The sequence below is a fragment of the Aotus nancymaae genome, unplaced genomic scaffold, assembly GCF_030222135.1.
Source record: "Aotus nancymaae isolate 86718 unplaced genomic scaffold, 86718_ANA_hifiasm-v0.15.2.pri h1tg000040l, whole genome shotgun sequence".
Classification (NCBI taxonomy): Eukaryota; Metazoa; Chordata; class Mammalia; order Primates; family Aotidae; genus Aotus; species Aotus nancymaae.
The window spans coordinates 1468028-1495511 of NW_026988454.1; the positions used below are offsets into that span (position 1 = coordinate 1468028).

Below are 27484 nucleotides of genomic sequence, written 5' to 3' on the forward strand. Positions count from 1 at the left end.
CCTGGGGATCGACTCTTCAGAGGTCAGGGACAGGAAGCACACACGCCAGCCTGCTCAGAGAAGGGCGCGGTGTTTGGGGGCCCTTTATGCTGCTGTAATCTGGGAACGCCTTCATTTTCCTCACATTGCCATCCTGCTGCTGTTCACTGATGGCTGCTGTTCACTGATGGCTGCTGTCTGCTGGGAGCCTGGTATGGGCCAGCTCATTTCCCACCACCCTGAGCAAGGGACTGTCTTTCCTCAATTGTACAAACAAGGAAATTGGAGCTGAGGGGTGCAACGGCTCACCTAAGTTCTGGTGCCAGGAAATAAACCCTGGCTGGCTGCTTGGGAGGCTGAGCTCCCCACCATGGGCCGTAGCATCTGGGGAGAGCTTAGCCGCATGGTGCTGGGGTGGATGCAGCAGGAGCAGCGACAGTCACAGCATTCTCAAAGACCCAGAGTGACCGATGCCGAGACGCTTGCTGGGTCAACACAGCTGCTCCATTCCAGCCACGCCACCACTTGAAAGGGTCCAGTTTTTAGAATCCCATGTACTAATTTCACTTTGAAATAGCTGATGTTGGTTCTAGCAACAGCCTGACCATGACTACCTACAGTGTCTTTTGAGGAATGTGCACAGACTTCAAGGTATTCTGTCATCTGGTAAGCAGGGACGCTGTGAGTGTGCTGAATTCCTTTGGTGGTGTAAAATTGGGTTGTCAGCTTTACTTACAGTCCAGTCATAAAAGACCCACAAGGATCAAATGGAGCTTGGTCCTCCAGCCTGCAACGCCGAGTGCCATGAAAGTGACGCCGTCTGCCTTTCACGTTTCTCCCACAGCACCAGGTCACTTTCCAGACCTTTAAAAAAGATTCCTTCCATATTTTTTTCCAAAATGGTTGGCAAGCATTTGTTTAGAAATTTCTGATAGTTTATTTCAAATCAACGAAATAGCAAAGATATTTGTTTGGCCATGTTCATTTATTTTCTGCAAGCATGCTTGGCTATTTGGCGAGTGTCTTCTTCACGGAATACCCCTGGAGGACAACTATTTGCACAAAATGTTTTATGTCATCTCAATGATAGTTTGTTTGCTTGTTTCTTTCTGGTGGAGCCAGCCACGTTAATGGTAAAATCATGCTAAATGTGTTTTGATGATAATGTGGTCACAGGTATGTAACTGGATGGACAGACAGGAGGAAGGGACAAAGGCAGATTGCAGGCAGGTGCGGTGGCTCACGCCTGTAATCTTAGCACTTTGGGAGGTTGAAGCAGGCAGATCACCTGAGGTCAGGAGTTCCAGACCAGCCTGGCCAACATGGTGAAACCCTGTCTACTCTAAAAACACAAAAATTAGCTGGGTGTAGTGGTAGGCGCCTGTAATCCCATCTACTTGGGAGGCTGAGGCAGGAGAATCCCTGGAACTGGGGGGCAGAGGTTGCAGTGAGCCAAGATTGAGCCACTGTACCTCACCATGGGCAACAGACTAAGACTCTGCCAAAAAAACCCAAAAAGGTGGTTGCTTTAGGAGTCAGGATTTCCTATGGGGGCTCTGACTCCCCTGTGATGGAAAGCCCCTCATCAGGGCATCGCTGGGCGTTCCTGTGGCCCATCTCCCTCTCCTCGCTCCTTCCCCGCCTCCTTCCCCACCCGCACAGTCACAGGTGCTCCGAGGGAGGAGAAGGGATCTAGAAGGGGCGGCCTCTCCTCTTGTCCTGGATCGGAAGGGAGTGCTGGAGGAGCCAGGATTTCCTTTTGGAGCTAGAAGCTGCCCGCTTCTCTGCCCACCCAGGGTTGGCCCAGGAGTGGAGTTTATGAAGGAGGCTGAGCATGGTGTAGAGAGGATGGGGGTGGGGCCAGTTTGGAGAAGAGGAGGGTGGAGGTGGGAGGGATCTCGTGGCTGCAGAGCAGGTGGAGAATCCTCATTTAATGTCCAAGTCATTCCAGATTCCCATTTAGTTCAGGGGAATTCACAGCATTCTTAATGTTGTTTGCAAAGCAGAGTCCAAGAAGTGAAAAGGGAAAGATAGTGATTCTAAACAAGAAGATATGCAAAATTTAGTAATGTGTCTTTTTATGGGGGTCCCAAGCACCTTATACTCTGTATGCACAGTCTCAGGGGTGTCCCGACGGCCTGGCTTAGTAGCGCCATCCGTGGGGCACTTGCTATGAAAAGCTGGTTGCCCTGAGGGTGGTCGGGAGTGGAATGAGGTGATGGGCAAAGGTACGATGTTGTGGCACATTTGGGATTTTCATGCTATTAGGCATCTTTCTGTAAAAGCGCCATTTATGTTCCACCAGGTCTCATAATTTTTTCAAGTTACAGAAACAGAATCAAACCTTCTTAAGCAAAGTTGGCAATTTGTTGGCTCATACCATTGAGTAGAGAGAGAGTTTCTGGTGGGTCTGAATCCCAGGGTCCGGAGCTGTCAGCAGGACACCGAATGTCTTGTCCTCCTTGCTCAACTCCATTCTACGGCAGGCACGTTTGCAAGGCAGAGCAACCACAAACCCCAGACTTAGGTCACCCGCCAGGCTGGCCATCCCAGGACAAGGGGGCTGAGCTCTGCGGGAGCCCTGCTAGGGCGTTTCTCCCAGTGGTTGGGGGATGGGGTGGGCGAGGTCATTCCCACCTGGACGCCATGGCACTAGTGTCCCACAGAAAGAAAGGGAGTGCTGGCCAAGAAGAGGGCAGGGCTGCGGGGTGCAAACCGCACACAGGCTCACCATGCACGCCCAGTGTAATACAAACGGGGACGAAAATGGCAAAGACAGGTAGTCAAGTCGGCTGTAGAAACTGCGTTCCTGCCGTTTAGTAATTACCATCCAGCTGGGGACATAAAACAAGGACAAAGAGACACACGGTTCTCACATGGTTCTCAGCTCGATAAACTGATCGTTCGTCAGCTGTGTTGGAGGACGGAGGCGGTGTCGTCGGAGGTGAGGAGGAGCACCTGCAGGGCAGGGCTTTCTCTCACGGCGGAATCGCTGGGCCGCTTTTCTCATGGCACACAGGGAGGAGCGCACCCCGAAGCTGTGTGCGGCTGCTGACTCATGGCAGCCGAGGCCCACGTGAGGCAGCACAGGCCGTGGGCATCTCCCGTTAGCCTTCTCACTTCACGCGGATGGTGATTCCAATCCTCTGTCTTCTGACCTGCAGTCATTAGTAGGGGTAAAGATTTCGTTTGAATTCTGGCTTCTTCCTTCATCTCTTACATTTCAGTGGGTATGAGCCAAGGAACAGAACACAGAATAGAAATGTAGAAGGAAAAAGCCAAAGGAGAAAGGAGGAAATGAGAATTTGGCCTCTACAGTATTGAATGTGTAGCAGTAAGAATAGCCATTGTCTCTGCTCTCAAGGCCCCTAAAACCACATTGCTAAGTAACATCTTCAGTTGACCTCCAAACCGTGCTGGCCGAAAGAGGCTTGGGAAGAAGGAAGTCCTCCTAGACGTAGTGTTTCTGGGTTTAAGCCCTGGGACCGAGCATGATTGGAATTTTAAATAGGTGTATGGTAGCATATTACAGATGAAGACGAAATCCACACATTAAAGCATCTGGAATGAGCCTCTTCCATAGACTAGAGCTAAGAGTCACCTGAATGCGTTTTTATTCTCATCGGTGACATGTAGCTCGGAAGATGAATGCTGTACGCTTGGAGCTTAAGAGAGTGACTTTCTTTCCGTTGAGGTTTGAGGTTGGTGATGGGAACACCATCACTTCCTTTGGCTAAATTTTAAAAGTTGCACAAAAGTCGCAGGTTCCTTTCTTCTGTAGGCTTTCACTGAAGGGCTTCCTGAACGCGAAAGAAACTCCTCCAATTATTTAGAGCTATGTGGAGATTAATGTTTAGAAACAAAAAGCTCGCGGGCTTGGTGAGTGCGGTAGTGACGCCCTTGCTAACGAAGCTGCTGACTGTAAATGTGTTTGCGACTTACAGGGCTTCTTTCTTCCTTTCCATTTTCACAGTGCAAAAGTGACTCGACTGCCCCCGAGGCAAAGGCAGCTGCATCCGCGGAGGTAAGCAGCGTTCCAGTGGGTTCCTTTTTCTCCACGGTCATGTGAGTTACATACTTTTTTTAAGTTAAACTTGAAGCCTTTTTCGATGTGTCGAGTTGTTTCACACTGCCAGAGTCCAGCAAGGCAAGCTATGGAGAGCTTTTAGAGGGCTGGACCGCTCCACAGGAAGACGTGAGTTTTTCGACGTCCTGCGGGAAATCCGAGTGCTTTGTGCAGTAATGTCCTTGTACAGCAGCGGCTGCCTTGTGGGCTGAACTGAGGTGTCCTCTTGCCATGCATTGTGAGAATCTGTGAATCGCTTTATGTGCAATATTCCTTTTAAAACTATGATGTGCCTTCAAAATAAGCTGGAATTACGAGAGGCAGAAGCGAGCCATGGCTGTGAGGCAAACGTGGGGGGCTGAGGCTGCCCGGGGCTGTGTCTGCCGTCGGGATTTGCAGGCTGGTAGCTGACCGGCCTTCAGGCTCTAGTGTGTATGGTTCAGGTTCTCAGCAACAGCTTTTCTAGGAATTAGGACTGAAGTGGGTAATTTTAGATGGTGGTAGATTTCTCCTCTGTCAAGCATCGATCTGGTTTTAACACCTTTATAAATAAGACATTTTTAAAGATAGTTTAGTGGCTGTTTTCGATGTGTTGGGCTGCAACGCGCAGGTGAAATGTAGTAAGTGGGTAATATGCCACGTGCAGTTGTGACGCCGCCATGAGACTGATCATTCTCGGGCTGTGCCTCCACAGTGGTCACGGCAGGCTAGTGGGCCTGCACCTTGTGGGTGCCAAACGGGTCATTGGAACTTGGTTTCTGGTTGAGTTTATGTTCATCTGCGTTGAGACCTTAAACCACCCTGTGGTTCATACGAAACAAAAATACTCCTGATTTTCTGGCAGCTTTCCTGAAGCTAAAAAGCAAAAATACAATAATAGTAAGATTTAAAATGGCTCCTGAGAGCAGCGTGCACTCTGCCACAGGAGCCTTGCTGGGCAGTTGGTGCCCCAAGAGCTGCCAGGGAGGGCACTGCACCAGGGTGCGGCCGCCTCTTCTTAGCGCCGCCGCCGGCCTGCAAATCCCTGACGGGAGAAGCTGAGTCCTGCCTGGCTTTAGGGGGCCCCAAATCCTGGAGGAGAGGTTCCTGCTGCATTCCATTGCAAACAATGCTTGACACTTGAATTCCACTGTTTCACTTGTTACATGCTCGAGGCACTCCCGTCTGGATCTGGACATAGTTTGCATGAATTGAGTTTCCTTGTTAGACTTGGAGCTTGTGCTGTAGAGCTGTACGGTTAACGGTGGCCATGCAAAGGTGACAAATGAGCACATGGAATGTCAAGCTGGCTCTATGTCAGCTAAGGGGTTAGGCAAATGCCTGGATCCCAGGTGGCATTACATCCTAACTTCCATCAGCTCAGCAAGCAAGGTCTGCCGGGGTGGGAGGAACACAGTCTCCTACTCCTTTCTCGTAGTCTCGTGTCAGGCTGGTCCATAATCTGTTCAAGAAAAAAAGAGTCAAGCTGTAGTTGGTGATTCTTAGTGAAACTTGATGTGGCTTTATCCAGATGTGTGACGAACTGTATTTCTTGGCAAATGAAAAGTTTTATTATTATGTATATCATCCCAGTCCACACCCGACCTGGCCGTGCCACATAAGAGTGGTGAGTTCCAGTACTGGGTGTTTCTCCTTTCTTGGTCATAGCGGTGAACACTGGGCCAGCGCTACAAGCCTGGGCCTGGTGGGCAGTGCACACTGAGTTCAGGGCGGCGGTGGGGTGTGGGTGCCCTTGGAGAGTCGTTCCTTCCTAATTCAACAGCCAGGCCTGGACTGGCATTAACCACAGGTGCCATAGTTGGAATTGGACAGTGTTCCAAGGAGAGCGGCTGTTTCTGCCAGGACGCTGTGTCCGGTCACACCCTAGTGTCAAAGCATGGGAGAATCCCGGGAGCCATGTGGCCACAGCGTCTCTGTGGGCTGAGGGCCCATAATCCCCTCCGCTGCCTTTAGCCCTGGAGCAGGTCAAATGCCTGGCAGTGTTTCCAGATTCACCGAGAATTTGATAGGCAGGAATCCCGCATGTTCAGGGTAAAAAATGCAAATTAGACCTCCTGCAGCATCACCGGGGAGCAGCCCAGAAGTCTGACAAGGTAGGGAGGCAGGAGTGACTGCAAAGTGGAGCCTTTAACTCTCCCTCTGCTGGTCTTTCTGTTTCTTGCTGTTGTTGTTGTTTTTTGTTTTTTAATTTTTTTCCTCTCTCCTTCCCTACCCGCCTGTCTCTGTACATATTTTTTAAAAGACTACAGAAGTTGATGTTCAACAGATTGTTATACCAGGTTAGAGGATTCCAGGGTCTCCTGCTGAAACTCCTAACACAGACTGAGCCTCTGAGGCAGAAGCAGGTGCCCCTGCCACATGGCTAAGGAACATCTGGCCGCTCATCAGGACGGTCCCAGAAGCATGGGTGGTGCTAACACAGCAGCCAGCATCTTTCATGGATCTGCCTGATAACACCTGCAACATGCCTCCAGTTTCACAGCTAGCTGTGTCTTCTTTCTCCATCATGACTCCACTCTTTATTTGGCTTTATAAAAATGAATTTTAGAAAAGAGGAGACAACGGAGGTTCAAATTCCCAGGGGAGGATGTTTTCTTTTGTCCACACCCAACCTCAACCAGAATGGAGGGAGCTCGTCCGGGGCCACTGCTGCCCGCTGAGGGCCTCTCTGGTTTCCTTCCTTTTCTGACGACTTTGAAGTGAGCACACATGCCCTGTTTTATAGAGCTGCAATGATCAGTCATCTATTGATTGGGTGGGACTTGAACAAAGAAAAGCAAAATTGTCTCTCAGATTTCCTGCTGTCAGAAGGACAGAAATGTGAGCACTCATCACGGTGCAGCGGTGGCCCAGGTAGTGATTTCACACGTGGGGACACAGAGGCCGACTCCACAGTCATTGAACAATAAAACCCCCAAGGCTTGCACCCTAACAGGGAGAGCGTGCTCTGGCTTGATTAGCAATCCACGCACACGCTCTGTGGCAGCCGGCTGCCCAACACCAGGTTGTGTGTGTGTGTGTTTGTGTGTGTGTGTGTATGTGTGTGTGCAGGGGAAGTATTATTTTTAGTTCTTAATAATTTGGGAAACAATGAGTTCTTTTGTCAGGTACATTTATATGCAAATAAAATAATGAGGTGACCCAAACTCAGACCTTTGCAAAGCAACGTAGGGAGCTGCAGTGCGGGGCTAAGCCTGGAACATCATGGATGCCCAGCACATTCCGGCCGGATGGTCTCCCTTCCCGGATCTCTCTGAGGCTTTGCTGGCAAGTGGAGCCCAGTCGGAAGGGTTCCTGGGTGACAGCAGCAGCCCTTAGCTGAGTCACAAAATTAACTTTCCGACCCGGATCCTGAAGGGAGCACGAGCTGGCTTCTTCTTTTGTTTGGTCTTCCTCTCACCACGCTTTCACCTCGACCACATCGATCCGGACCACACTGATCCACGCTGCCTTTTTGGCTTTGGCTGGAAGGGTGATTTTTCTGTTTTCCCCTGTCTTTTTCATCAAATCGTTCCGTGCCTTGCAGCTGAAGTGTGTGAGATGGTAGTCTCAGGTGTATTTTGCTTTCTGATGGAGTTGATCATGGGGAGGGGTGGGCTACATTAAAAACTGGGCAGAGTCTAGGGAATAAAATACAAAGTCTGGTCCTTCAGTCCGTTTTCGGAGACAAGAATTCCACTGTGGAGCTGGCTATGCATGCCGACAGATGAGCCCTTGCTTTTTGCTAGGGCTGCTCCCAGCTAAGGAAGGGACCTCATTCACTCTCGTGGCAGTGAGTTGGTGCAGCCTTCTGGGTGCAGCAGGGTTTGGGGGTGGGAGGCATGTTCCTTGGGCTTGTAAACAAAGGCGAGGGAGGAGAGGCACGTTAGGCCCACAGGGGCATGCAGCAGGCTGCAGACTCTGTGGGGCTAGTGGGGTGCCGAGGGAAGCTTCTGGAACAGTGGTGGCAGCAGATGGAGACACCTGCAGCTACAAAGGAGCACCTTGCAACTCTGCAGCCTGCAACCTCGGTGCTCTTCTGCGTTCCTTGCAACTCTGCAGCCTGCAGCCTCGGTGCTCTTCTGCGTTCCTTGCAACTCTGCAGCCTGCAACCTCAGTGCTCTTCTGCGTTCTGTCCCCAACCACTGCAGAGACAAATTCCCTTTCATTCCTGTGGTTTCTTGATTCACTGGGTGGGCTTCCAAAATCTGTGCACTGCACTTCAGCAGAAAATAGTGGTGTCATCAGAGTTAGAGTTTGAGCTAGAAAAATCCTTTGATTGAGGTCATACTTAAAAATGTCTTTTTGGGACAGCTGGAGAAAAATCAAACATTAATTTTAGGAAAAAAGTAGATCCAATGTTTTATCATATTCAGCTCAGCTGAAGCTACAGGTCAGCTACAGGTCAGCTGTAGCCCACCTCCTAACTCCCCATAGAAACAGGCAAGTGTTTTAGAAAAAGCTTGAAAGGAAAACACACACGCACACAAATCCAAAAATTACCAAGGCTTTTCATTAAGTTCTAGGATTATATGTAATTTTTATTTTCTCCATATTTTTCTACAATTTCCAAATAAATCTATATTACTAGTACAATGATTATATTTGAAAATTAAGTATAATTTAAGTTATAGGCTTAAAGTTAAGGCTTAACTTATTCTAAAAAAAAATTTAAATAGCACTATACTCTTTGATGATACAGTACAGATTTAAGTTATTCGATATATCTTGGGTTTAGTAATGTGTGTAAGTCTTTATCTCAGGCAATTTCACCAATTAAAGGTATCCTGTATTCAGTGACATGAAAAGAAGTATTTAATCCATTAATCGAACAAGTCACTGCAACTTACCAATGCAACCCAAAAGATGTCATCATGATAATTATACTCGCAGGCTACCCAAAGGGAAAGTTTTGTTTGGAATCTGTAATTCACCCTGAGAGTTTCTCATCGCATAACCACAGCCATTATGACATTGACCTTCAATGAACTAGAAAGTGTTTTGTTCGTAACAGGCTGGAGGACTGTGTCCCTGTGAAGGGAGCGTAAACTCACCCTCCCTTCCCCTGTCCAGAAGAGCTGGTAGTCACGGGGTGCCTGCCACTGCCCCAGCCAATTTTTCATCGTCTCTATTTCTTTATATTACTAGTCTTACTGTTAGTATTGCCATTTTACAGACGAGGAGATGAAGCCCAAGACAAATGAAGTAAATCACTCAGTCATGCATCTAAAATGTGATCCTTAGCCCCATGTCTTTGAAAAAAGTAAGATGCTCTTTGAATTCTCTTATTTAAATGCCAGATCCACATCTCACACCTTCTACACCACTTTTAAGCCAGCTCTTTCTAAATCATGGTCTCAGAAAATAAGAGCTGTAGAGAATTATGGTTATCCTTTTTAATCCACTAAAAGTTAAAGTCATGATCTTGTTGTTACTGCAGGATTTATCTAGCCTCTATGTGTTGGTGGGCACTGAGCCCGCCCCGAGCTGCGATGCAATAAGGAACTTATTTCACCCAACACTAATGGCAGCAGGGATCGTGCAGGTGGGAGCAGGTGTGGGGGCCGTGGCTAAGGAGGGTTGGCTGTGCTCATGGCCGTGGGCCGTCCCCATGATCCCAGAGCCTCCTCTACTTGAGGGCTGGCGTGCTGGGCACACCTGCTGACCTGCAGCCCTGGCGACATCTGGGAGCTTCTCATGGCACTCAGCTTTGTGGAGCCCAGCGTCAGGAGCACTGTTTAGGAGTCCAGAGATGCCACACACACTACCCATGCTGGCCGGCCACGTGGAGGCTCACTCCAGGGCCATGGGCTCTCTAACTTGTGGGTCCATTGCTTATACAGCACAGTGGCTGTTCCTCCTGCCACCGCCCTAACACTGTCAGCGGGGAGAAAGCCCCAGGCTGGAGCTGAGAGACCCGGGTGGGGTCGTCCCATGGCTGTGTGGTCCAGGGAAGGTCATGCCACCTCTGTGGCGGATGTTGAGAGGACAGAACTTGGTAGAGATACGTCAAGGCTGTGGAAGTGTTTTGTTGTTCTTGCATATGTGTGTTGACACATATGAACACACACACACATGTTGTGTAGTGTGTAAATGTACGAAAGATGTGGCATGTGACTGTGGCATGTGTTTACACTGGTGCTTGCAGGGATGTAGGCGTCACTGTGGTGGCCACTCTCTGAGTCCCCGTGGCACGTGACTGTGGCATGTGTTTACACTGGTGCTTGCAGGGATGTAGGCGTCACTGTGGTGGCCACTCTCCGAGTCCCCGTGGCACGTGACTGTGGCATGTGTTTACACTGGTGCTTGCAGGGATGTAGGTGTCACTGTGGTGGCCACTCTCTGAGTCCCCATGGCACGTGACTGTGGCATGTGTTTACACTGGTGCTTGCAGGGATGTAGGCGTCACTGTGGTGGCCACTCTCCGAGTCCCCGTGGCATGTGACTGTGGCATGTGTTTACACTGGTGCTTGCAGGGATGTAGGCGTCACTGTGGTGGCCACTCTCCGAGTCCCCGTGGCACGTGACTGTGGCATGTGTTTACACTGGTGCTTGCAGGGCTGTAGGCGTCACTGTGGTGGCCACTCTCCGAGTCCCCGTGGCACGTGACTGTGGCACGTGTTTACACTGGTGCTTGCAGGGATGTAGGCGTCACTGTGGTGGCCACTCTCCGAGTCCCCGTGGCACGCCTTCCCCACATTGTCAGGGGTTGTGGGCTCACGGCTGCGGGCTCCTTCTGGTTTCTTTTCACAGCGTGAGGGTACCTGGCTGAGTCCTGTGAAGCGCAGCCGCACTCAGGGTGGTCAGTGACAGGGACCCGACCCCTGCCTGGCCCCCTGATTCCTGACCCACTCTGCTTCCCCACCTAGGCCTGGGGGCTTGGCCTCCTCCTGCCTTCCTGCACCCCTCCCTCTATCTCACTGGCCTGATTTCGCTCCTTCAGCTCTACTGAGCCGCCTCATAAGGAGAGAAACGTGGGCCGCGTGCTGTTTGATCCGATCCCATGTTCCAGCACCTCCTCAGGGCTTGCCGTCCTTGACACCCTCCTTTGGGGAGCGCCCTGCTCCTCGGCCACCCTGGGGCAGAGCCTCCCGCTCTCCCTCTTCACACACCTCCTGGTGTCCTTCCCTCTGCCCATCACTAAAATGTCCCTGGCCTTAAATGATCCTGACCGCACTGCGGAGGGCAGTCCCAGAGCTCTTCCCTGCTGTGAGCTGGGGCTCGGCCACATTTCTCCCACCCTCCCACTCACAGCCTCCCCAGTGGGAGTGGAGCTCCAGCACGGCGTGGTCCTCAGAGCGGACAGTGACGCAGGACACCGGGCACTCAGAAACCCCATGCGTGTCCATTCCTCACGCCCATGACTCCTGAAACACTCCGCATTCTTTCCAGCTGAACAACAGGAACCCTAACAGAGGCTGCTTTAGAGCAGGTCATGGAAAGTGCTGTGTATGCCACACAATTTAGTATTTGGTGGCAGACACAGACAAGGCCGATCGTGCCGTCATGGATCCAAAAACCATCTTTAAAGGACAGCTGGGTGCACCCCTGTTTCTGGAGGCATCGTTTGCAGTTGCTTAGTACCTTGGACCCCTGGGGACTTGATTGCTAACAGCGGACTAACAAGGTCATGGAGGTTTATCTGCCTGGTGCCTTACTACTTATAAAAACGCCTCTTCTCAATGCTCTTATCTGTACAGGAAGGAGATAAAGAAATTGACAGCTCTTTCTTAATTAACTTTCGGTTTCCAAGGTTGTTCCCGCAAGGGAATCCAGGGTTCCCTGCCTTCCTCCTGTTTTTGCTTTGCTTTTCTTTGGTAAATCCTTCTGGAATACTCACTATGTTCTGAGCCCCTTACAATATGAACGAATTTGACCCTCACAACCAGATGAAGCAGCCCGTCATTGCTGCGCTCTCCCATTCTACAGATGAGAACATGGAGGCAATGAATTGTACCAGGTGACAGGGCCAAGTGGTGGGTCGGAATTTGAACCAAGCTGTGTGGCTTTGGAGTCTTAACTGTGATTCTACGATGGTGACGTTTGTTGAACTCAAAGGTAATTTACTCTCGCAATTTATTTTGTGGAAATAACATTTTTCTACTTTCTTAATGTCACCCTTTAATGACGCCAAAAGAATTTAAAATTCTTGGCCTTGCTTTTTCCATGCTATCTAATGGGCTTTGGCTAAGCCTGGAAATCGGAAGCCGTATGGCAAGAAATGTGACTCCTTCTATGACCCTGATACTGCTGCTGGAATTTCTGAGTTACTGGGTCCCAGACATTGTTAATATAATCTCTTTGTCTCAAATATAATACGAGTAAATCACAGGCCACCCCTCAGTCGCTGTATATTTGTTATTCATGCATTGAGGAGACCACAGGAACCCATCAATGCCTTCCAGATAAAACTGAACTTTATTCATTATGGTCATATTGATGCTTGCAGCTATGATCACAGAAGCATGTGAAACCGTTTCTTTGGCCTATGGAAGGTCACCTGTGTACCTGTGTTTCCACCTGTGCTCTGCACTGGCCTCGGTCCCCACAGGTCTGAAATCTCGTGGTGGAAGGCTCAGGGTCATAACTTGCTCCCTTTTCCTTGTTAGCTCCTGAAAGTCGTGGCAGAAGTGAAGGTCATTTCCTGGGAGTGGACGGGATGGGAAGGTGCTGTTCCTTCTCCATGGAGCTGTTGATTTATTTACCTGTGAACTGGGAGTGAACAGGACTTTCACGTGAGGCTGAGTGAGTCTCTCAGGGACTGCAGTGCACAGCAGGGTGTAACCCTGGTGCCGGCTTACAGCCAGGTGCGAGACCCCGAGTGATTTGAAACCAGCCCTGTAAGGGAAAATGAGGCCAGTTTCCCAAGGTACTTTCACTTAAGAACATGACTTTACATACTCCGTGTGCTGGGGACCACACCAACTGCTGTGGGGAAATTTGAACGTCATGTTCCCTCCTCTCTTTAACATGCACACACACACCCATACATAGACATACAAACATACATGCACATTTCATGCACACACATGTGCACAGACACACAAACACACACATGCACACTGCATGCACACACACATAGACATACAAACATACACACACCGCATGCACACGCACATGCACATAGACAAACACACATGCACACTGCATGCACACACATGCACATAGACATACACATGCATGCATACTGCATGCACACACATACATAGACATACAGATGCATGCATGCTGCATACACACACATGCACATAGACATACACATGCATGCATACTGCATGCACACACATACATAGACATACAGATGCATGCATGCTGCATACACACACATGCACATAGACATACCTATGCATGCATACTGCATGCACACACATACATAGACATACAGATGCATGCACGCTGCATACACACACATGCACATAGACATACACATGCATGCATACTGCATGCACACACATACATAGACATACAGATGCATGCATGCTGCATACACACACATGCACATAGACATACACATGCATGCATACTGCATGCACACACATACATAGACATACAGATGCATGCATGCTGCATACACATACATGCACATAGACATACACACTGCACACATACACGCACATGCATACTCTATGCACACACATATATAGACATACAGATGTATGCACACTGCACACACACACATGCACATAGACACACACATACTGCATGCACATGCTCATAGACACTGCATGAACATGCACATGCACATAGATACACAAACACACACACGCACACTGCATGCACACACACATGCAGACCGATTGCTACATGGCTAGATGGTAAAGAGCGACAGAGATTTGGTTTTGAGTCTGAGGAGAATGTGGTAAAACGTGGGGAGACTGAGGGAGGGGAGGACACGTGGATGCTGCCGTCCTAGCGCCTGGGCTGTGTGGCCTCTTTGGGCCTCAGTTTCCTTTGGGTGACACTAGCACCTAAGGTTTCTGCCCCTTGTCTTGGTCCAGATGGGACAGACCCTGTAGCTCTGTGGTGACACCAGGGCCTTCATGTGACACTTCCCACTCCTCTGTGCGACTTCTTTCCCATGAGGACACTGGCAGAGCTATCCTCAGCCACATTCTCGGAGGTCCAGGGGCTGGGAGACGAGGCTGCCCCATCTGGAGCTGTCCCCTCCCTGGGCTCTTGGTTCTCGCTGTGAGGCTGGGGTGCAGGGGATAGCTGGCACCCTCCACACTGCCTCAGACACGAGGAGACTCTTCCCTTACACTCCATTCCCAACGGGGAGGATGCAGCCAGGCCGTCCCACCTTCCTATCTCCTGGGGCCCAGGAGGGGGAAAGGTGCGGCACACTTACAGCGATGTCTTCAACGCAAGGCTGATGTCACCGCCTGATCCTCCCTGGGACCGAAGATGTGGAAGTGAACAACTGGGTTTTTCAGAGGAAGACACACAATATTGCTCCTGGGCTGAGACGCTGCTGATCTTATGGAAACATGAAACAGAGGCTTTCTGCTGCATGGTGCTTGTCTATTCCTTGGGCTAACCGGCATGAGCATTTGGGTTGTGCGGCTGGAAGGTGGAGGCTCACATGACAACAATAGCAATGCTTTTAAAGCCGGAGCCAATAAGCAGTGACGGCTGCTTTTCACCAGTTAGCCAGAGACCTTTTCAGAATAATGTCTTTAAAAATGTATTTGGTAGATGAGTAAGTCAAGGTGGTTATGATGATTTCCCATGGCATAAAAAAAAAGGTGGCCAGGTGTGGTGGCTCATGCCTGTAATCCCAGCACTTTGGGAGGCTGAGGCAAGCAGATCACTTGAGGTCAGGGGTTTGAGACCAGCCCAGCCAACGTGGTGAAATCCTGTCTTTACTAAAAATACAAAAATTAGCCAGGCATGGTGGTGCATGCCTGTCATCCTAGCTACTTGAGAGGCTAAAGCACAAGAATTGCTTGAACCCAGGAGGCAGAGCTTGCAGTAAGCTGACACAACGCCACTGCACTCCAGCCTGGGCCACAGAGTGAGACTAGGTCTCAAAACTAAAAATAAAAATAAAAGGCAATTTCTTGCCATTATCACCATGACAACATTCAGTTCAAAACTCTTATCCACCTGCAATTAAATGCCATTAAACATGAAAGGTTTCTACTGCAAACCCACTAGTTCTCACAGGACCACCATTTACCCAGAGACCAAAGGCCTGATCTATTTTGCTAGTGCACTTTCAGAAGTACCAAGTCCTGGAAAATTACCTTTTAATTCTTATGGGAGTTTGGATTGAATTGCTTTTAAGATCACTGAAAATACAGATACCAAAACCCAATGATTGTGGGTGAGGATTATTCAGACCCTTTGCTTCTCCATTCCCCCATCCAATTCTCTTTTTCTCTTTTCCTCAACTCAGTATCCATGCACGTTGCAATCAGGTTGGAAACGGGAAGAGGGCTTGCCAGTGAGCAGGCTATTTCAAGTGATTCCAGCAAAATGTGTGGTGCAGGAAAGATGAGCATTTTTGGCCGAGGGATTTGCAGGCTTTCCCGTGGCTTGCGCTAATCTAACCTGTGCTAGTTTCTGTTGCCAGGAACAATAGAACAGACCCGAAGTCCTCACAGTCTAAAACCAGACCGTGATGGAGGCAGTGCTCATGCACCGTGCAATGGTCTTGTCACCCTGACGTTCAGTAGGCAGCTTTGGTGAGTTCATTTTTGATATAGTTCAATTGCTTTGCTTAACTCCTGGGTTTTTTTCCTTTGGGGATTAGACCAGCTCTATATACCCTTAAAAGAAGATGTTTACACAGCTTCTTAAGAAGCCTTTTATTTTACTCTGTGTGCAAAATAACCTGAGAAAATATTTGTTCAGCAAAACGAGCCCACCTTCCTCTCTCCAAATCGCCATTCCCGGGTGCCACTGATTCGCCTGAGCTGGGAACATTTCCCCACAGGAGCGACACATCTCTGCCAAGCGATTGAGTAAGTCACAGATAGCGGAAAGAAACCTTTCATTTGTATTCCTGTGTATTTGAAACAAATCCAGGGCCTCAACACCACACCCTCAAACAAAAATTTAGTAAAAAATTCCAAATCTCAAGCCTGAAAAATATGTATTTTAAAATTAAAACAAAATATTTATGAAGGGTCACAGAGTCAAGTTTGTTTTTTTGTTTTGTTTTGTTTTGTTTTGTTTTTTGTTTTGTTTTTTGTTTTTTGTTTTTTGGGACGGAGTTTCGCTCTTGTTACCCAGGCTGGAGTGCAATGGCACGATCTCAGCTCACCGCAACCTCCGCCTCCTGGGTTCAGGCAATTCTCCTGCCTCAGCCTCCTAAGTAGCTGGGATTACAGGCATGCGCCACCATGCCCAGCTAATTTTTTTGTATTTTTAGTAGAGACGGGGTTTCACCATGTTGACCGGGATGGTCTCGATCTCTTGACAGAGTCGAGTTTTAAGGAAAATATGTTATGTTGTTCTCCTTCGACACGCAGAAATCCCATGCAGCAGCGCTGAGCGAAGCGCACGCCCCTCTGTACAACGGTGGGAGCGGCGACGGCCGGCGGGCGAGGCCGCGGACTGGGCTGCAGTCATGTCTGCCGTAGGCGCTGAGGCTGCTGCTGACGGTAGACGGTGTGAGACCGCCACCAGCGCGTTTCCAGGAAGCAGGAGTGCTTATTTCTGTGCAAGACTGCACATATATTTTAAGATCCAGCATTTTCAAAGAGGTGAAATATGGATGTGGGTTCATTTTAGGGAAAAGAAATAGAACTGGAATTGTTTTAAAGCTCCTGATGCTTTGACAAAAAAGAGACGTCAAGGCTGAAACATACCAGCAAGTGCTGAGACCCAAATAAAGTAACACGTATGAAATTCGGTGAGACTAGAAAGAGCCTTAGTTTCTATTAATCTCCCTGTATTATTATTTTGCACCAGCAAAAGTGGCAAAAGGTCATTGAGAAATTTTGGGAGACGGAGGCATTTTCTTCTGTTGCCGTAACTTGGCCTGTGAACAAACCGTGCTCTCTCCTCAAAGTAACAGCTCAGAAGTGTGACCGTTCTGCTTAGAACGTCGTATTTGCCAACTGCTCCAGAATAGAAAAAAAAATGTGTATATAATGGCAGATGCATGGCATATGTTTCTAAAAATCTTATATTGTAGGTTCTTAATAATAAAACTTTAGTTCCTATAATGGAAAGTAGGGTTAATAAAAATGATAGCTTAGAATGTCCCTCCGAAGGGCTGACCACAGCATTCTTGAGTTGTTATTTACTTAAAGTATGTACCTGTCTGTGTAGCCCAAACACACATGCACACACACACACACACACACACACATACACGAATGCAACATTTATCTGGATATGGATAAATGAGTTTCCGTCAGTTCTGCATTCGAGGGAAAGAAAATTCGCCGTGTGTGCTCTGGAAGCCACAGAGTGGATGAAAGGCTATTTCGATAGAACCCGTTTTCTGAAGTAGCAACCACCTGAGAAAAGACAATTGTACTTCAACTATTTTTGTCTGATTGGGAAGGAAATATTCTTTATCTCAGTGTCTGGGAGTAAGGAAGGGGTGGACAGGGCCCCTCTCTCAGCACTGTACTGCCCTAAATCGAGGTAATTTCTATCCATTTCAGCCTTGAATTTTCTCTTACCTTTGGTTTCTTCTTTTCATGTCCTATGCTTCCACAGCAGTTTATTTCCACGCCTGCATCCTCAGCCATGGTCTCTGTCGTCTGTCACCTCAAAGGCAATTGTCAGTTGCTAGATCTCTTCTGTTGTGTCTGTAGTTTTCAGAGGAGAAGGCTGTTTATGTAGTAACAAGAAGCTACAGCAATAAACAAAGGAAACTCTCCACCAGTGTCCTGGGTCTGACTCTGAACCTGCCACCTGCACTCAGTGGCTGCCAATTACGTGGAACCCTGAACACTTCTGGTGGCACCAAGGCAGGGCTCGATGGCAAGTGACAGCAAGAAAGGGCTGATGTTCCGAAAACGTGGGAACTCAGTTTTGATCAGGAAAGCGAAGCAAATGTTTATATTAGCCAGAGGGGACATACTCTGAGTTAGCCGGGGAGGAGGCTGGAGAGAGTGTGTGTGTGTGTGTGTGTGTGTGCACCTGCCTGTCTCTGGTGTGGAGGTGTCATTTGAAGGGGTAATACAAGGGTGATGCCATCCTTGCACCCTCCATGAGCATTCGTTGACCCAGCGCCACCCAAAGAAATAGCAACCATTTTCTTTCTCCTTCCTCCTCCCACTGCCTCCTCCTTTTCGTTTAAGTGACACAGAGAAGGATTGAGGTGTCTTTTCAAGTGCTGCTAAGGCACGTTCCAGCCTAGCTGTGGGCAGGCGGGCAGGTGTGTGGTGGGAGGACCTCAGGCCTGCCCTTCGGAGCATCTTTGACGGTTTCTGACATTCGATTGCCTCCACGTGACGCTTCTGCTTTGCCGGCTTCTGCCAGATGTTGTGTTCCAGCCTGCTGGGATTCAGAGCAGCATGAGTAACTTGGCGTTCACATCGGAGGAGATGGCCAGCCTCAGGGCTGAGGTTTTCTAGGCTTCTCTCCTTTGCTTCTGAGTTTGCAAAGCAGGGGTTTTGTCTGCAGCCAGAGCATTCTCGCTTCACAGCTGGTGCCTACGAGGGGCAGGACTCCTGGCTCAGGAATCTGGCTGCCTGAAAGGGGTGAGGGGAGGAAAGGGGGGCTGTGCGGAGTGGCTGCCTGGTGACGTGCGGGGGTGGGTGGGCGCAGCAGCCCCGGAGGTGATAAAAGGAGTGGCACTGCCCTGGCAGGATGGCCGGCCGGCGAGGGGAGCCCGACCCCCGGACCCTACACAGCGCAAGATGATGATCAGGCTGCCACACAAGAAGCTGCAGAGACTGTTCCTCAGAAAGGTAAAGGGGGGCTCGTGGGAAATGGGGGTCCCGGGGAGCTTGGCAGTTTTTATTTACTGCAGGGAAATCACTGGCATGAGCGAGCTTGGGTGGCCAGGGGCAAGCTGTTTTCTGGGCAGAGTGGAATCTCACAGATCATGAGCACGGGTCTCGCAGTGGTGCCAAGAGCAGGTCAGCGTGTCTGGTTCAAGTTCGCCTTGTTCTGAATTTATCTCGTGTTTGAGGATGTGTCGCGCCCAGGGAAACTTAATGCTCCTGTTCCCAAGTGTGTTTCCAGCACTGAGGGCAAGGGGGTCTGTAATTTTTCTGCAAGTGCAGAAGCAAAGGGGAGAAAATAGGACGAAGCTTATGTTTATTTTTACTGTTACTAAAAGGTAAAGTTTTGGGTGAAGAGAATCAAAACTCACCCAGAGCTAGCAGTTTGCCCTTTAAAAAATTGTTTTTGCTTTTTCTTATATGATGGGGAAATGTGCTTAAGATTTGCAGTTGTAACCATTTTTCAGTGCACGACTCAGCAACATTAAGTGTATTCACGTTGTGCAGCCATCAGCACCACCTCTAGGACTCTTCCATCACCCCAAGCCGAAGCAAGCTCTGTTCCCATCCAACACTCACTCCGCACTCCTCCCGCCCTCCAGGTTGCCCGTTTTTAAGTGAGTTAAGCCAAACACATTGATAATCACACGTTACCAGAGTGCATCAGATCAGAACCCAAACCAGCCCATGCAATTGCTCCTACAATCTGTTGAGAAATTACTGTTAAGTGTATCTCACATAATTCTTTTTAAAAAGAAAAAAGATGAAATACAGGGTTCTAGAAATCACTGACCTACTCATGGGTAGAACATTGTTTTGAAGGAAAATCTGTGACTTCCCCAGATGTGCACACTTTTTTTTGAATAGGATGAAAAGACGTCCTGGTTCCTTGTTTTGGCTCAGATCTGCAAGTGTGCACAGGCTTAGTTATGTCAGATCTGGGGTTGGTAAATATGCTTAGACTTGTAGATCCTTGTGTATGACAATACAATTTTAAGGAATATTTATATTTTATTTTGAAACTACTAAAATAATATTATTTTAAATAATTATATAAGGTGAATGAAAGTTGTTTACTTCAACTTTTGGAATTAAGAAAACTGAGCATGAAGAGAATAAGTGGCTTCTTCCTGAGTGGCGAAGACAGGCAGGCCTCTAATTGTGAATTCCAGCTCCTCACCCGGCTCAGCCCCGAGTCTGTTACATCCTGACAACAGCTTCTCATGCGGTTGTTTGCTTTGATTTAAACAAAGTTGCATCTCTGGCGTATTTCCTTGTTGATACCCCATCTTATGTCCAAAAGATGTCAGTAAACTTACCTATATTCAGTCCAAAGCTAAGCCACTTGGTGAAGGAAAGGAGGAGGAGTGGTAGGAAGCTGGGCCCACGCGCGGCAGCCCCGGAGTCTGTCCACAGGCCGCAGCCCTGCGGAAGGTGGGCCTGGGTCTGACTCCGAGACTGCTGGCTTCTCAAGGAGTGGAACAAGGCAGGCACGCTGGAGACACAGAAACCAAACAAGAAAAATAAGCGAATAAACAAAGCCCGGTTGTGTAGGTAAACACTTCTATTTCTGTTCCGAGCCCTGCGAGAAACATCTCCTGCGGTCCTCCGAGAGAGCTTGCCCTAGGAAGGGGCGAACGCCCTGCACGGTCTCTTTCTAGGAGCTGCAAAGTGTCTCTACATAAGGTTTTGCCATGGCCCGGGCTGTAGGCTGGGACAGTAAGTCCGGAAAGCACTCGTGCCAGGAGTCCACGCTGCGGAGGCCAGCAAGCTGCCCTGGGAAGAGCTGCCTTCACCCAGGGCCCATCTGAGGCCACCTAGGAGTATGCGTGGATGCAAACCTCCCCACCCTCCACGGCTTTGGCTGAGGGAATCACACCTTCGTTAGAATTCAGTGGCCCTGAGTCTAGGTTCCTTGACAAGCACAGGATTATAGATTTTCTGTGCTCCAGGTTACGAGGTGGGCCTTGTGCAATCTGGAAGCTGGAAGGGGTCACTGAAATCACACAGTCCAACCCCTTCCATCCCCTTCATTTCACAGATGAGGAGGCTGAGGCCCTGAAGGTTGAGATTCCTGAGTCAAGTTCCCCCGGGAATGAGCGACAGGGTGGGGCCTGTCACCCGGACACTCATCTCAGACCCCTTCCCTGAGACCACAGCATTAAACGTGGCATCAGGAGGGTGCAGCACAGCAGCCTAAGGGCTGGGAAGGGGCCTCTACCTGCCTGAACTAGCTGGGCCTTGTCATTTTCCGCATCTGATACTTTGACATCCGTGGGGAGTTGGGGAGGCTTGCTGGCCCTGGAGGGGCTGCTCCCCCAGGATTTCTCTTTCTGAGACACAGCAGGCAACTCACCCAGAAACGCACTTTTCAAATGAAAACTGACCAATCCAGAGGCCACCCCACCACCTCCTTTATGAACTCCCACCACTCTGGGCCACACCCTCCTACCCTGATCTCCCCCAGGGCCTGGAGCCGGCCAGCAAGGGCAACCCCCATGCAGCAAGGCCCATACCAGCCAATCCCATGCAGACTCAGCCTGGCTCACCCATTCCTTCCCTAGAAGCCACGTGAAAGGCCCCTGCCCATGCATCCCCGTGCCCCTTCTGCCTCCGGACAGGCTCAGTGCATCCCTAAGTGGTCCCCAGGGCACGGCCCCTCTCCCAGATCTGTGAGTAACAAACTCTTTTCCACGGCGGTTGCCTCGTGACCTGTTGCCCTGCCACACCTGAATAATAATGAAGCCTGCGTTTTAAAACACTGTCAGTTGTTTTTAAAACTAGCGGCTTTTGTTTATTCAAGATTCCTCCAACACACATGTTGTGGCAAATGCAAAAATAGGTGAGACCAAGTCTCTGTGTCTGAGAAACCATTCCAGGCGCTAAGGTGGTCCCAGGCACAGTCACCACTGCGTGCACCTCGGACCTCAGGGATACTGAGGTCTCGTGTGGCTGGGGCTCAGGGCTGGGCTCCTTCAGGAAGGTGGACAGCACAGGAGAGCACGGCAGGTCAAGTTCGAGCATGGCCAGGGTATTTCCCAGAGTTTGGGCTCCTCATGATGCATTGTTGGGTTAGTGCGTTTCTGACAGTGATCTCTCTTGAAATTTTGGGGAAGTGAGCGGCTTCTTGTGGAGGATCCCAAACTTCTTGATCTGTTTTCATATGAACCGCGATAGCTCATGGGCAAATCAGCTCGGTGGATTTTCCCAGTTTCATAGTTGCTAACGACTGTTGAACAAGCACAATACGTGTAGTAATAAAGGTTTTATTATAATAACACAACACATTAACACAATCTAAATAACAGTCAAAATGCGTTTGTAGGGAGGTGATAAACTTTCATAATAACAACAGTTAACGCTATGTCCCTGCGGATGAAGTTTCAAACTGCTGTGTGATTCTATTATTAAACTCATCTGAGTTCCTGTGTTTGTTTTTACAATACGATGTCATAGTATTAATATACAGCTGTAGAAGAACATATAAAAAGGCCAACAGTGATTTTTATATAAATATAGGACATTTTTGTGTTTAATATAAGAAGAAAATTCCAACAGCATTACACACATTTTAAAGTATATTATTGATTCTTTACAGAGGTTAATTTTCTGAAGTTATCACTAAAGTTTTAGTTTTAAGGCGTTTAACGGGCAAAGTCCATTGAATGCTGTCGTATACCCAGACACGGCAGCTGTTTGTTCAGCCTGAGGAGGACTGTTCCTCCCTCGCGTAGATACTTCTTTATTGAGTGCTTGGGTCGCCCCAGCTGGGGCCTGGGGTAAAACCATGAACAAGATAGACAGCGCCCTACATCTGGCTTGAGTCTGGCGTGACAGCCAGCCCCTTTGCTCTAGTAAACCACGCACTTCCTACAGAAACGGTCGCCAGCAAAGAGGAGTATGATTTTAATGCCACACAAAGGGAGTAGTATCTAAAAGTTTCTGCCCTCTGCAGTGACTAAAGCCACAGAATAAATTGCTCATAGTCGGTAGGAATGGGCCCTGCATTTCACAGCAAATAAATCCAGGTGCAGAGTCAGGGGACAAAAACATTTACCTACTCAGCAGCACATACCAGGCTTAACGCAGCAGATAGGGATTGGGCCACCGTCACCCCAGTAGTATCCATCTACTTGATCCAGATTCCACCAAGAAACCAGCAGCAACAAGCAGAAAACTATGGGGAGACGTAGGGGCGAGGGTAGCGACACACAGAATGGTGTGGGGACAGCAGGAGGGAGGACTGCGTTCGGAGCCCTGCTTTCCCTTTGAGAAAAATCAATTAACTCAGTTAGTCTCAGTCTTTCTTTTAAAATACAAGGGTCTGAGTAAATGATCTCCAACACCAAGAATCATCTGCCTCTATAATAACCTTCATCATCATTATGGGTCTATCACCTTTGAATTAATTTAAATATTTAATAACCCATTAATATTCTTAGCTAATATCACCTTTCGAGGTGACTTTCTTCCTATATTTTCACTATCTAATTCTAAAATAAGATTTAAAAACAAATCAGGCCGGGCGCGGTGGCTCACGTCTGTAATCCCAGCACTTTGGGAGGCCGACATGTGTGGATAACCTGAGGTCAGGAGTTCGAGACCATCCTAGCCAAGATGGTGAAACCCTGTCTCTACTAAAAATACAAAAATTAGCCGGTGCAGTGGCATGTGCCTGTAATCCCAGCTACTCGGGAGGCTGAGGCAGGAGAAGTGCTTGAACCGAGAGGCAGAGGTTGTGGTGAGTGGAGATAGAGCCACTGCACTCCAGCCTGGGCGACAGACTGAGACTCCACCTAAAAAAATAGATCTCTCTCTGCCTTTCTGTCTCTTAAGATTTCTCTTCCCGTTTCTTCTAAATTGCCTCTCTGGACTTCAGTGTGCCCCGCATTCTTGGACGTGAAGCTGAGGTTGTAAAGGATGTGTGCTCTAGTCCCGCTCTTCGGTGACTGTGGATGCGCTTCTCAGAGCTTCGTCTCAGAGGCTGCTTACTCTGCGTGATGTCTTCATCATATTCACTGAGGCCCCAGGTTGTGGCCATACTGCCCAATTTGCTAAGCTGGCCCATCTAGAAGACCACAGGTTGTTAATGATTAAAATATTTAGAAACAATGTCTTTATTTAAAATAATAAGCATTGATTTTATCTAACTTCTAACAAACGCACATGAGGCACTGGTAGAGCCTGTGGAGGAAGATTTAAAATATCCAGGTACAGATGGACCTGGCGTCGCCTTCGAGGTCTCAGGGACTCTTTGGCCCAGTTTGCGTTGCCCCTTTGTCCTCTGGGGCCCCTTCTCCAGGAGTCTGGCTTCTGTGCTCCATGCTTTCTTTGCTCCACAGGGCCTGACCTTGAATCGTCGTGAAGACATGTTCTGTTCATTCTGTAGATTTCCTAGAGTCTGTGCCTCTGTTTGGCTTTGCATAAAATCACCAAATTGGCTAAGTGTTGGACTTCACTAGGCTGGAAATGGTGCAAAGTCCGATCCAACTGGCTGTGGTGGAAAATGGAAACGTGTAGGGCTTCATGCAGAAAACTTGGGAATACTTTGATTCCAAGCTCAGACACGTGGATGCCTCTTTTCCCGGCTCCGGTGGCAGCCCAGCCACTCCTGACACCCAGGCCAGCAGAGAAGCAAAGCCCCAGGGCCTGTTGCCGTCTGTTACCTGTCAGGGCTGGCTGGCCTGCACCTCCTCCATTCCCTGCAGTGCAGCTTTGCCTCCCTTGCGGGGTTACAGGCTCTACTCAGCTGTCTCCTGCTACAGAGCAGACCACGGCCCAGCTGGCCGACTGGGGAAACCCTCCTGCGACTGTGCATTTGACGGGACCCTGGCAACTGGCTTCCCTGGAACTCATCTGAATTCCTGTGTAATCTCCACCCCTTCCTGAATGCACCTGGCCAGAGGGCGCTGGTCTTGCCTCCACCTTGGAAAGAGCAAACAGGTGTCTTGGAAGCAGGCTTTTTGAGGTTTCAGGAAGCAGCACGGGGCTGACAAAACTTCCTGCTGGTTTGCGGAAGTAATGCTGTAAAATCTTAACTGCTCCGCTGATTCACCGCTGAACCCGGAGGCCGGCCATCGCCTGCAGCTGCCGGGGCACCGTGTGAGGGTTATGAACTTTGCAAGGTGCCGAGTTAGGGGACGCAGAGGCCGGCTGCAGTCACAAAAGAACACTTCACACTTTCCGGAGTGTCAGCAGCCTTACCTCTGTTTAGGCAAATAGCATTTGTCCTCCCAGAGATTGGGCTTTTCCCTCTGAATCCGATCACAGTCTACCCAGCAAGAGGGGTGTCTCAGCCCTCGGCCAGTTTCTGAATTATTCCAAGGAGCAGAGCTTGGATTTACAGACTTCCCCATTTCTATTGCTTTAGACCAGTTCTCAGCTAGACTTCCTGACCCCCTGCGTATGGTCCTTGTCACCCTTCTCTTTCTCGTGCATCAGGGCTGGAGACTTTCCTGGCAATATCCCAGATCAACCACACTCATCGCTGCTGTGCGTCTGGCAAGTTCCAGGCACAAGGGATGCTCCAGGAGCTCAGACCCGGGTGGCACCTGCCATCTTCAGCCACAGAAGGGGAGACATACAGGTGCAGAAACCCGCCTTGTGACAGAATCAGGAGGGGCATGGAGGGCGGTGCCTGGGCCAGCGAGCTCAGAGCTGGGCATGCAGGAAGCAGCCAGGGATGTTGGGAATACCAAGTACAGGTCCCCAGGAGGGCGTGCATCTGAGGAGGAGGAGGAGGGTCAAGAGGGGCTGAGGGAGACTGTGTGGGAGGAGTGTGTCACAGACATGTGTGCACCCTGTGGGGTGACTCAGGGCCTCCAAGGTCGGCGAGAACTCAGGGAATCCTCGGGACCTCGAGGTTTGGGATGGGGCCCTGGGCTGGTAAGCACCCACCCAGGGGAGAAGCTGAGGACATGGAGGGAGCACACCCCACGTGTCTGCAGCACTGCCCTGCACGCCAATCCTGTGTGGCTCACAGAACTAACAAAACCTAGGCCGATGGAATCGCCCTTTGCAGTAGCACAGAGTGGGGCTCCAGGAAGCCAACTTCTGCACGGGACGGGCACCTCCAGGGCCACTGCCCTGGGCCCACACCTTCTCCCTGGAAGGCCCCCTCTTCCCTGCCCCTCTCCGCTGACTCAGGCCGGGCTGGACTCAGAAGGAGTGTGCCAGCTCTGCTTCTGATGCAGACTGTGGCCACCTCCACACCCTCTCTGTTTTCCTCACTCAGCATCCCCCTTCCCCCTGCCCAGCTTCCTGCCTTAGTCTGTGAGGTGGGGGGTGAGTAGAAGCTCTGAGAGGAGGAGGAGAGGCCAGGCTCCCCCTGCAGCTCCCAGCCAGGCAGGGCAGACAGTAAGGAGGACGGAGATGGGGGCCCAAGAAAATGGGGGGCCCGAGGATGTGGGGGGCCCGAGGAGGTGGGGGGCATCAGGAGGTGCAGGTCCGAGGAAGTGGGGGGTCCGAGGAGGTGGGGGGCCCCAGGAGGTGGGTGTCCGAGGAGGTAGGAGTCCGAGGAGGTGGGGGCCCAAGGAGGTGGGGGCCCGAGGACATGGGGGTCTGAGGAGGTGGGGGGCCTGGGGAGGTGGGGGCCCCATGGAGGCTGATCTGCCCCCGCTGCCCAGCATCCTCCAACCCCACACCAGCATCTTTTCCCAGCAAGCTTCTCCTTCACTAGCCTGTGGCAAGGATCAGTGTAAAACACCCATTCATTGTTAGTTTTCAAGTTCCTCCTGCCTGGGGCAGCAGAGTCTGGCCTGCGCTCCCATCCCGGCTGCTCCCCAACCCCATCTTAGCCTCCTGAAGCCGGGAGTGGCGATTGCCTGTGCTGCACCCTCCAGCCAGCTGCTAATTTCCATTCCTAAGAGGTAATCTCTTCACATGGTTCTAGAGTTCCAGAGTCTATACAAAGCTGACCGGATAAGTGTCCTTCACCCTGTCCACCACCCCCTGCCCATCACTCGCCCTTGGAACCAATGGTACATTTCCAGGCTCCTGTAGAGCTACAGGGACTGTTGGCACCTTCACTGGCATGGACAAGTAGGGGCAGAACGTCGAGCACACACCGCTCTGCACAGTGTCTGGGTCTGCTCTGTTCACACACAGCCGCTGCAGAGGTTGAGAATCTGCATTAAGAGCTTCAAGAGGAAGCCCCTGTGCAGTCCCGTCTCCTGCCGAGGTCATTTGCATTGGAAATGAAGCCCCCCAGCTAGGCATACACATGGGAGTAGGGTCAGGCAGCGAGGAGGTGAGTTCATCCTCAGCATCCACGCACACACCGACACTGCTCTGAAGCCTTGCCGCAAAGAGCACACAAGCGATTCGGGCTGCACAAAGCTAGCAAGCTGCGACTCGGGCTTGCGTCGCTAAGACATGCAGAGGTGCATCTGTGAAGGATGTTGTGGAACATTCTTGGTGTGCAAAAGTTTGCAGTAGCCTCTAAGGTGTCTTCCAACTGGACCATTCTCCTGTTATACTTGAGTGTGCCCGACCGTCCGTGAAGCAGACAGTAGCCCAGCTTTTGGATTTGCGATACCAAAATATACAT

General features: G+C 49.9%; 1 protein-coding gene across 3 annotated transcripts in view; it reads left to right on the top strand.

The window, feature by feature from the left end:
* Nucleotides 1-27484, top strand: part of RPS6KA2 (ribosomal protein S6 kinase A2) — a 457314-nt gene that overhangs the window by 84718 nt on the left and 345112 nt on the right. Inside the window, exons 1-2 of one of the 3 annotated variants that reach the window (XM_064360465.1) lie at nt 3764-3858; nt 3953-4003. In XM_064360465.1, coding sequence (XP_064216535.1) covers nt 3817-3858; nt 3953-4003 — 93 coding nt within the window. In that variant the 5' untranslated portion in view covers nt 3764-3816. Of the gene's footprint in view, nt 1-3763; nt 3859-3952; nt 4004-18826; nt 18901-27484 lie in introns of those variants that run through there. The other 2 variants (XM_064360463.1, XM_064360467.1) reach the window with 2 other exon arrangements.